We start from the raw sequence: 10505 nt of genomic DNA, 5'->3' as shown, positions 1-10505 counted from the left end.
CAGACAGAGCTGTCAGAGCAGTTCCTCTCAGAAGAGCAGCCGCTGGGCGGAGTCACAGAAATGCTCAACTGATCTTCACTCCCCGACCGTTAGTGCCAGTCAAAACCATGTTTTATACCGCTTTGTTTCAACCACTGCCGTCTCACCGTTCCCCCGTGTCCCGCCCTCTCTGTCTGTCTGTGTCTGTTTCAGTTTCGCCAGCAAGACTGCTGGTAGACCAGCATAAATACCAGCTTCACGACGAGTTTAACTACCAGCTTCACCAGCATAGGCCAGCTTAACTACCAGCTAAAACCAGCATAGACCAGCTTAACTACCAGCTAAAACCAGCATAGACCAGCATGACATCCATGCTGGGCTATGCTGGTTTAGCTGACCAGGCTGGTCTTGAACCAGCAAGACCAGCCTAGCCAGCTTGTCCAGCCTGCCCTGGTAAACCAACTAAACCAGCCTAACACCAGCTAAAACCATCAACCATCTTAAGCTGGGAAACCTGCTGCAGAGCCACTATTTCAAGTATACTACGTCATCGAGTGGACTGAAGGACTGTTTAAATGCATGTTAAATGCCCAGCATTCGGTGCCACTCGATGATGTATATGCTTGAAATAGTGGCTCTGCAGCAGGTATACTCAACACTGAGAAACGGCCTTAGATTTGCCGGACTTCAGCATATTTTACCGGTCATAGTCCGGTAATTACCGGTCATAGTCCGGTAATTACCGGCTAACGGAAGCTCTGGCGCACGCGCGCACACACACACTCAAACACACATTCACACAGCAGCAGCCCTCTACTTGCTACAAGCTTAAATATGAAAAGGTTAAGCTACGCACACCACATAACACATCATCTCGGCTCGCGCAGCACGCTCACAGGCATAGATTGCGCAATAATGTAATGCACACCTTGGAGGTGCAGTGCAGGCATATTGACATTGTCATTCAAGAGATGCGTAGTTCTTTTGGAAAATATATTTTTCTTTTAGCCTATTTACCTCGTTAACGTAAATAATACTCATTACATTGACACATGCATTAATTTGTGATTAAAATAATGGTTGTTGGTAATGTATTAGCGACCCCCACAGATATATGATTTCACTGCGTCCATGGCCCATTGTTTTTGTGAATACAATAACAAGCTTTACAGCTATTTTCCCTAATATATTTGAATTAAAAGAAATGTAGTTATTACATTTGATATTCAATAAAATAACTTTCCCATCTGTAACCTATATACAATGTCAGCTTTAGGAAATAACTAAATGCCAAAGTTTTGTTTGGCTCTCTTCTTAACAGGTCTAATAATATAATAATAATATAATTTTGTTTGTAACAGAAATACAAACTTATAGAAAGTCTTCCTTTTAAAAAGCCATTTATTTGTTTGGAAAAAGCACAAGCACATTTTGTAAGATATTGGAAAACACATTCATGCCTGATTTAACAATCCATTATTTTACAATTTACATACCAAAGCAATAATTTTCACAGCAAAGTCTGTTCAATTAGTTCTAAATGAAATAAAATGTCAAGCTTCAAACCTACTTGAAATGCAAAAATTCTATGAAACCAGTCCGACTAATTATTCACAGTTTATGGGATCTTCAGTATTATCATTTTAAGTATAATCATCGGTTTAAACAGCAGAAAAGAGAACAAAATGGAACTTCTTCTGATCTTCATAAATCACTGTTGCATCAGCAGTGACTCACTCTTAGTAGACGGTGTTTTTGAGGGTGATCTTTTGAGCCGCATCAATCTTGAAATCGGAGATACCTGTGGGATCAAAAAGCAGAGTGAAATCAAAGCCACAGATCACAGAATGAAGGGTATGCTCTATTTAAGAGTCACAGTGTAATATGTGATGTTTGTGTTTAGGTGTGTTTACCCTCGCTGAGCGCAGTGCCATCAGAGGAGAGGTGCCAGTATCTGCGGTCGTTCTGTCTCGCCTGCTCTCCGTTCACCATGCTTAAGAAAGGTCCCCACAGACTGGACTCTTTGTCAAACCTGCCAAACAACATCAAATGGTCCTCAATCAAACTCATCATGAATTATTGTAAGCTATAAAAAAAACTGAGAAGCACAATAACACAGTATATGAACTCACGTGAATCCAACATTTTCAATTTTGAGAAGTTCAAGGGCCTCCAACAGAGACCTTCCCTTTGGCACTTCCACAGAGTAAAGAGCAGCTGCTCCGCTGGACATCACCACCTCCACCGTCACTGTCACTTTGGTCTGACTCGGTAAAACCACCACCGGATCTATGGGCTCCAGCACCAGAGTGTCTAATAGGACACACACCATGACACAGCCATTAAGGGAACAGAAACAGATTTAAAGGGGACCTATCATGCAAAATGCCCTTTTTGATGTCTTTAATACATAAATATGTGTCCCCGGTGTGTCGGGGAATTCACACAGAAAATAAAACCCTCTCTCTTTTCCTCCGTACCCAAATCTCTAAAAACGGGGTGATCCAGATTTGCTGCCGATATGACGTAATATCGGAAATGTGGGCTGGCTTTGAACACATTCATAAGCTCCACCCCCACTTTTTTTTTCTTTCAATATATATATATTTTTTAAAGCTTTATACCCAGAATCAGCACTTTAGTAACAGGGCTGAAATAGAGGGATATGAGGCACGGCTAGAATGGGTGATCTGTTTGGTATTTTGAGCGAAACACTTCATAGACATGTTTTTTATATTTTTTTAGATATCTGAGACCTATAATATATGCCTACAAATAGCATGATAGGAGACCTTTAAATCATGATGAACACAGAGGGTAGAAATAATGCTGCTCATACCATCCTCATTGAGACACTCCTTGCTTTTTACTGTCAGGTATGACTTCTGCTGAAGAGCTGGCAGAACCTGAGAAATGGCCATGGCGTTATGGTATCTGTTGTTTCTGGCGTCTGTCCTCATGGCCTCCATCGAGGCAGCACACTCTGAAACGGGGCGCCCCATGGCCAGTAAAGCCTTGGAGACAATGGCAGAAAATAAGTACATTAAGACTGCAACATTTTAGCTGTTTAACGTTTTATGCATGAAATAGAAAAATAAACATTCTTACTTGAACTGCAAGGCCTGTGCTGAACTCATTGCCAATATGACCGTCGTCCCTACGCGAGGCCAAGAGCTTCTGCTGGATCTTGCTGAGAACTGTGTCAAGCTCCATAGCGTTCTGCACATGAGAACCAGCGTCCTTCACACACTGGAGGGCCATTCCAGCCATGGCATAGGTATCTAGAGAAAGAGGAGAAAATATGTGTAATTGACTGAAGAAAAATATTAACTTGAAACGTAAAAAAAAGAAATGAGGGTTGTTACCAACTAGCAGATTCCTCTCACAAATAAACACACATTTTGATGAGAATACCCGATATCTTAATTTTTCGCAGTTCACTTTAATGAATTTGAAGTCTGAAATGTGACTCTATAAGTTATATATAAAAGAACACATGTATTATAAGTCCTACTATTTTACTCCAACAGTTAGCAGCCCTACATCCTATTCCACAGTATCAGCGTTAAGTAGACTGACATAAAGGGATTAATTAATATCATAAGAATTGGGATATTTTTTTAACAGATTATAGAGAAAAATGGCATGTTACACTCACCAGTACTCTCAGTGTCTCCTTGTTTGAATTGCTCATGATCTGCTGCCTTGATGAGTTTGTGGGTGACATGATGGTTGACCCTGATGTCGCTCACGCAAAGAGCGAGCACACCCAGAGAGTACTGGTAATAGTTGGTCAAAGGGCGGTGGCTGACTGTGCAAAGGAGAGGAGGGATACAAATAAAATGTTATATTAAAACATGAAATATATACACTAAATAAACTTTAAACTCTGCTTTACTTACAGGTAATATGCTCTTTTTCTTGTTCCATCTGATTCTTCAGGTGTGTCAGCAGCGTCTCACTCCTTCCACCGACGGTGAAGGTGATTGTGTTGAGGTCATAGCAGGAGGACTTCAAAGCCAGAGTGTACAGCGACAAGAGGCCCACCACCGACTGGCTCTTAGAGAGAGAGCTGAGAAAGACACAGTTACTTAGGTTAAGGTGAGAACATCACAGAAAACATCAGTTCAGTGGACACACAGATTTAGAATGGCAAGCAATTTGTCGTGTCAAACAGTGCAGTACCTTTGAGTGTCATTGTGCAAATCATTTTTCAGTTTATTTAGGTGTTCGCTCTCCTTGGCAAGGTTGTGGAAGTTAGAAAGCCGTAATGCCAAGTGGACACTGGGATTGGGGAGTCCTTCCTGCGTCTCCAGAGAGCGAAGGAGGTTTTTATTGAGTGACATGTTCAGCTCACTATTAGATGTTTGAGTTTCTGGAAGAAAAAATGGTTCTCAGAAATGTTGATCGCAGACATAAAAAATAATTGAGTATCTTGCTGACATCAACATGAACTTTCGGAGCATTGCAAAATCAGAATTACAGCATCAGCGGTCAGAAGAACAGGAAACAACGACTTTGAAAATGTGATATGTTTTAGAAAAAGGTTTCGAATATCCAAATGTCATTGTCCTTGATATCTTACCCACATGACTAAAAATACCAAAAAGGTGCCACAGGTCTATGGAATTTTTCAATTACACAACTTTTGTCAAAGAGTAAGCAACATGAAGGTCATACAGATTGCAACATCAGTGACTGTCAAACTCAGTGAATCAGAGTTTGTTCATCTGGGGTTTCCAGGGTTCAAATGAGTTGATGAAACTGGATTTGTTTACAGAATATAATAATACTTACCACATGGTTTACCAGAGGCAAAAGCCAGTAGTCCTGCGACTATTACTAAAGACAGCATTCTGTGCAACCTGGTGGATAATACAAACAGTGGAAATACATAAATATAAACGCCTCATAGGTTAAGATAACAACACAGATATACTGTAAAATGATCCAGACATTTTTCTTAGCAAAAACAGATTTCAAACCCTAAACATGAAAATAATTGCAATACACACATGGATAAGGTATATATACATCTTTTTAGCGATTTGTTGTAAATATGATAAGATCGTTATTAAAACAGTATCACAGCAGATAAGTCATTAGCTTGTAAGCTTTTACATGCAGTAAACAGTAGTGTCTGACCTCATCAGGAACGACTCCAGTGTGAAGAATAAACGCTGAGTAAAGAACAGAGGCAGAGAAAACAGCTCTAGTATTTCACTCTGTCACATGACCGGTCATTTGAGATGACAACGCGATGATAAAAGCAAGTGGGAAGCTTTTAAACACAGGCTGTGGGCCGGACTATAATCGGGATGTTGAGGTAACTATCTTGTCATCATATATTCTCTTCGGTAACACGAGCATACAAAACAAGAATAGGTGTTTATCTTGCTTTACACAAATCCAGTCAGTATCTGGAAACCTATGCTGGAAACTGACATTTTAACTAATGTTTGCTAAGGTAAGTAGCAACAACTAGTGTTTCAATAAAACACCACTTTGTTAACGTTTCTTGTCTATATTAACACAGACTCTGTTGTAAGCAGTGGTGTACGAAGTATTTATAGGCTTTTTCTGAGTAAAAGTACCAATACATTATTTTCAAAATACTCCATTGCAAGTTAAAGTCCCCCATTCAAAATCTTACTTGAGTAAAAGTACAAAAGTTTTATCAGCAAAATGTAATTAAAGTATAAAAAGTAACAATTGTGCATACAAATTGCCTTTTTGTGTGTATGTAACATATCTGCATTACTGTATGAGACATTTCTAGAAAATGTTGTTGCATCAGCATTTTACTGTTGTAGACAAACAAAGTTCGGAAGTAGTTTTTGTAAAATATTCAAATTATTTGACTCTTTCGTGACTTAGTGTTAGTCCACTAGTTACATTTTTAGAGATGCATTTTGTTAAAAGTAGCTAAAGCTGTTAAATACATGTAGTGGTATACAATTACATTATTTCCCGTTTAAATGTAGAAGGGTATACGTTTAAATTAGCATATAATGGAAATACTAAAGTAAAGTACAAATACCTCAAAGCAGTACTTGAGGAAATCTACTTTTTAGTGACTCCCGACCCAGTCTATGCTCCCAACCTCAGTAAGTCGTTTGTCATCCGTAACTACAATTCCCACAATGCACCTGACGTAACACGCACTTTATGGAGCCTGGGCGACTTCTCACGCTACTCACTTTTTCAGAATAGCAAGCTAACGTCAGATTGACCCAGCCTACCATTCAAGCACTTCACCCCATAAGGACTTTTTGCTATGTGGAAGCTATTTCTGCTTTAACACGTTATCAGTGTAATGTCGGTGAGACCATGTAGAGTCTGTTGTCGCGAGCTAATGGGATTATTCCAAAGGGGAAACTGAAGATAGCAACAACAACAACAACAACAACAAGGCGAAGGGGCAGAGCAGCTGCACAGGTCGGTCTATAATGACTAAAACTAACGTTACATATCTGGTTTAGTTATTCAAAGTTGATTTTCAGCGTAGGGATAAATCTGTCATTGTGTATTACTGTGTCATGGTTTAATTATAGCCATTTTACCCGTAGCGTTACAGGCAACAGTGGCGTTGTAGCTAGCTAGATAACCATGTGCACAGTGTGTTATACCTTGTTGTGCGACGTAGGTAAAAGACAATGTCTTCAACTGTTTAGCTGATTAGTGTCAATATTTTATAGCTATCGACCCTTGTGTATCTTCATGTATCACCCTGTTTCCCCACGCAGTGAGCTGGGGTTTCTGCCAGCCATGTATTCGTTTTCAGGCCCCACAAGCTATCCTGAATTTGACCTCGGATCTCCAAGTACTTCTGGCCACCTACAGAGAGCACCTCTGTCTAACAGGTATGTAACTGCTGCTCTGGCAAGTGTACATTCCCTACTTGCATCTGGCATTACATTTCATTTAGTTGACGCTTTTATCCAAACCGAATTAAATGCAATACACCATACAGTTTCAAACTAAGGTCAATAAGAAAAGTGCTGACATATTCACTTCAAACAAGCAAGAACATTGTTATTGCTGATGTATTGTTAGTGCTGATGAATAAATTAAACTATTGGGTGCCACTTTTTTTCATAAATACAATGGCAACATGGGAAATATGTTTTCAATCTGAACCCGGTATATAGTGTCTTAACACACCTGTCTCTGTCCCAAAGCAGCTGGGAGACGAGATGCCTCAGGAAGCACAGGAGGAGAGTTGATGATGAGTAAGTAAAATATGCAAAACAGTTTCACTTACCATTTCATAAAACCTTGAAAATCAAAATAAGTCAATATCTTGCTTTTATCTCAGAGGATGCAGTGCTAAAAGGAGGAGGTTAATGTTCGAGGCAGAAGTGGACATTTCAGAGAACTCCAACACTAGCACTCATCATGACTGGCCTTCAGCGCCCAGCCGCCCTCCTCTGCCTCCACAGCCCAGCAGTTCTGCCCCCCCACAGCCCTGCCCAGCGCCCCACAGCCCGCAGCCCTCCTCCACGCTGCCCCGACCCGATCCAGAGAGCTCCTGCATGGAGATAGAGGCCGCTCAGAGGAGACTACAGGAGATCGAAGACAGGTATGCAAGAGGCACCAAAAAGCCACCAACTATCTGACTGCTCACCTTTCACCCACACCTTATAAAGAAAAGTCCTACCTCCAATTAGCCCCCACATTTCTTAGACATCCTGTGTTAATAGGACACACTGTGAAATGATTAAGTCCTGTATTGCAATTTAACACACTTATGAATTCAGGTGTAAATGTTCACAGATAATTGTCACCCTGGAAAGGTCACAAATGTGTTACTGATTAGATTATCCACTGAATTGACTTTTATTAGGCTGACATATTCTGCTTTTAAAATAGAACAAAGTTAATATACTCTTATATTGGAGGTGTGTGGCGCAGTGGATAGAGCCTTGGTGTTGGGATCAGGGGGTCACAGGTTCAAACCCCACTGCAGTCAGCATGTCGTTGTGTCCCTGAGACACTTCACCCCAAATTGCTCCTGTGGGGATTGTCCACAGTATTGAGTATGTAAGTGGCTTTGGATAAAAGCGTCTAACAAGAAACATGTAATGTAATTTGTTAATGTGTTTGTTTGGTTTTGTTATAAGTGTAACTTCGCTTCCCTGGTCAGAAACGATATACATGTGTGACCATTCAATATTGTCGTTACTTGTCTTGCCGTTTGGTTTTGTGGAAAACATTTTTATTAAGATATTGTCGGTCCAACTTCTTATGTGTCATGAGCTTGTGTCACCATTCAGAGGTGGTGATAGTATTACAGTATATGTTGTTATCACACGCAAAGGTGACATCATAACAGACTGTAGGCATTAAGCAAATACTGTGATCAGGATAACGCTGGAGGATGACGACGAGGATGACGACCTCGATGTAGAGCCCGCCCCCAGACGACCAGTGCTGGTGATGTCCGACAGTCTGAAGGAGGGTCTGCAGCGCGGCATCAGTGACATCCTGCCGCACACAGTGGCCCAGTCTGTGTACGTATCCTCGTTCTGTTATTAAAACGCTTAATGTCTCATGAAGTTATAGGCTTCGTGTTCCGCTGATGCATAAAAGTACAGAAGTATTATCAGCAAAATGCACGTAAAGTACAAACATGTATTGGGCAGGAAAATGGCCTTTACATGTGTATATCATTATATTTATAAATGTGATATTTCTAGATAGCATTGTTGCATCAAGTAGCATGTTACTGTTGTAGACAAACATAGTTCTGGTTGACTTTTTGTAAAAGACTTTTATATTTTGACTCTTTTGTGACTTAAAGAATTAGTCCACTAGTTTTATATTTAAGAGATAAATTGTGCTCAAAAAAAAAAAAAAAAATTACGTTATTTCCCTTTTTAAATGTAGGAGTTGAAATGATCCTAGAATCTCACCTCCCGCCCCTCCTGTCTCTTTAGGAGCCAGTCCTGCATGGAGCTGGTGTTGTGGCGGCCTCCAGAAGATCCCTTCTGTCGGAAGCGAAAGGTCTCTTTACAGAAACAGCATAAAAAGCAGACGGTGTCTCGGCTCCCCCCGAATCCCTGTCCCTCTCCCACCCCTCACCCCCCCCTGAGCGCCTCCAGCCCGCCTGCAGACACACACTCTGCTCTGTACAGCTTCCCTGTAGCCCTGACCTCTGGAGAGGAGGACATGGAGATGTAATGGTGCTTGATGATCGAGCAGCATGCCAAAGTAAAAGACTTGAAATGAAGTCGACAGAAGATCATGAAGGACTTGGAACCACTTGAAACCGGTCAGTTCGGCTTAACATAAATATTTCACGTTTTGCTTTACAGTCACGCCGTTGAGGTTTTTTGACTATAACCCCAATCAACTATATGAAATATGTAATAATAAGGCTGACCTTACCTAGTTTTATTCATTTAAATCTCTCAAGACATGATGTCAAGATACATTTCTATAGGCAGCCTTACCCGACTGGTTTTATATGACTTACAGAATGAACCTTTGCCCTTACAAGTGACATCCTTTGTACAGCATTTTTGCCAAATCTTGTCCAACAACTCACTGATGTACTGTACATAACTTTGATCTTTGTTCAACTTCAGTGTGCAGCACCTGAGTTTTGTACAGTTTTTCTATGTTTTAGCTTCTGGCATTTACCAGGACATAAGAGTTTGTTTGTGTGTTCATGTTTGCTCAAAGCGTGACTTCCTGTTCGCTGTTGTTGTGGTAGGAGTATTATCCACCCACAGTTGTTAGTAAGTAAAGAAGTCAAGGAAATGCACCTTTAATGAGTTGATTGTATTTTCATACTGTATTTATCCATGACCAGAATTGCAACTAGCCATCGAGTGTTATGACCTTGTTTGTTTTTCAATAAACTCTTACATTTTCCAGAGATGTCCATTTTTGGTTGGATGTATATTGTGTTGATTTCATCATTACATGCAGTATTGGGAAGAGTAGGGTTTCAAGGGTTAACCTCTATGGACCGCAACAAGTAACAATACATCAATTGTATATTTACAGGGTGTCCGCGGGGTCTTAAAGTATTAAAAGTTGATAAATCAATTTAGCGAAAATTAAGGCTATTAAAAGGTATTAAACGGCATTTTCCAAGGTATTACATTTTGTAGCTTGTTTTCAATAAGTATATGAATTGTCCAAAGAGGTTGTATTCTACAGTCTGCCTGAATGGAATCATTGCGTAGGTGTGTAGTGTGATTCTGTGTACTTTATTTATGTCATCTGAACAGGACATCGCACGCTCACTGCTTGATAGCGCGAAGGTCCGTTTACGCCGGTTGTTAAACATTGTTATGGGGAAATGCAAATGGTTGGAAGATAAGGAGGGAGGACAATCAATTCTGTATAGTCAATGTGAGGTAAAGTGTGTCGCCAAGGTAACCGGTTAAGACTGGAAGTGGCGATGAGGTCTTAAAATGTATGGAAAGGGTCTTAAAAAAGGTCTTAAAAGTATGACATTTGACTTCAGGATTCCTGCATATACCCTGTATTTAGGACGATTAGCTTAGTAGGAT

At 40.4% G+C, this 10505-nt stretch overlaps 2 protein-coding genes across 6 annotated transcripts; one reads left to right on the top strand and one right to left on the bottom strand.

The window, feature by feature from the left end:
• Positions 1 to 1362: 1362 nt before the first annotated feature.
• Positions 1363 to 6085, bottom strand: tcn2 (transcobalamin II). 3 transcript variants are annotated; one of them, XM_010776775.1, is made up of 11 exons: positions 6020 to 6085; positions 5125 to 5159; positions 4777 to 4844; positions 4165 to 4354; positions 3882 to 4051; positions 3638 to 3790; positions 3088 to 3260; positions 2819 to 2993; positions 2112 to 2292; positions 1893 to 2011; positions 1363 to 1780 (listed from the first exon to the last, which is right to left on the bottom strand). In XM_010776775.1, exons 2-11 carry the CDS (start codon positions 5127 to 5129, stop codon positions 1719 to 1721), a joined length of 1296 nt encoding a protein of 431 aa, XP_010775077.1. In that variant the 5' UTR covers positions 5130 to 5159; positions 6020 to 6085; the 3' UTR covers positions 1363 to 1718. The 3 variants fall into 3 exon arrangements, with proteins under 3 accessions (XP_010775077.1, XP_010775078.1, XP_010775076.1); XM_010776776.1 differs by lacking the exon at positions 5125 to 5159 and having other exon boundaries at positions 6020 to 6079; XM_010776774.1 differs by lacking the exon at positions 6020 to 6085 and having other exon boundaries at positions 5125 to 5238.
• Positions 5302 to 9868, top strand: ccdc117 (coiled-coil domain containing 117). 3 transcript variants are annotated; one of them, XM_010776778.1, is made up of 6 exons: positions 5302 to 5446; positions 6726 to 6842; positions 7161 to 7211; positions 7298 to 7561; positions 8346 to 8492; positions 8919 to 9868. In XM_010776778.1, exons 2-6 carry the CDS (start codon positions 6748 to 6750, stop codon positions 9160 to 9162), a joined length of 801 nt encoding a protein of 266 aa, XP_010775080.1. In that variant the 5' UTR covers positions 5302 to 5446; positions 6726 to 6747; the 3' UTR covers positions 9163 to 9868. The 3 variants fall into 3 exon arrangements, with proteins under 3 accessions (XP_010775080.1, XP_010775081.1, XP_010775079.1); XM_010776779.1 differs by lacking the exon at positions 5302 to 5446 and adding an exon at positions 6186 to 6417 and having other exon boundaries at positions 7164 to 7211; XM_010776777.1 differs by lacking the exon at positions 5302 to 5446 and adding an exon at positions 6186 to 6417.
• The last annotated feature ends 637 nt before the right edge of the window (positions 9869 to 10505 follow it).

This window comes from Notothenia coriiceps, unplaced genomic scaffold (genome assembly GCF_000735185.1).
Source record: "Notothenia coriiceps isolate Sejong01 unplaced genomic scaffold, NC01 NC01_scaffold00017376, whole genome shotgun sequence".
NCBI lineage: Eukaryota > Metazoa > Chordata > Actinopteri > Perciformes > Nototheniidae > Notothenia > Notothenia coriiceps.
Note: the sequence above shows the minus strand (reverse complement) of the source record. Positions and strands in the feature narration are given on the sequence as shown.

Bases quoted from the DNA above. Each gene is read 5' to 3' on its own strand.
- tcn2 (XM_010776775.1), bottom strand. The intron at 3,791-3,881 runs GTAAGTAAAGCA...TCCTTTGCACAG, and splicing joins AGAAAAAGAGCATATTACCT to TCAGCCACCGCCCTTTGACC. The intron at 2,012-2,111 runs GTGAGTTCATAT...GTTGTTTGGCAG, and splicing joins ATTGAAAATGTTGGATTCAC to GTTTGACAAAGAGTCCAGTC.
- ccdc117 (XM_010776778.1), top strand. From the start codon at position 6,748: ATGTATTCGTTTTCAGGCCCCACAAGCTATCCTGAATTTGACCTCGGA. The intron at 7,562-8,345 runs GTATGCAAGAGG...TACTGTGATCAG, and splicing joins CTACAGGAGATCGAAGACAG to GATAACGCTGGAGGATGACG. The intron at 8,493-8,918 runs GTACGTATCCTC...CTGTCTCTTTAG, and splicing joins CACACAGTGGCCCAGTCTGT to GAGCCAGTCCTGCATGGAGC.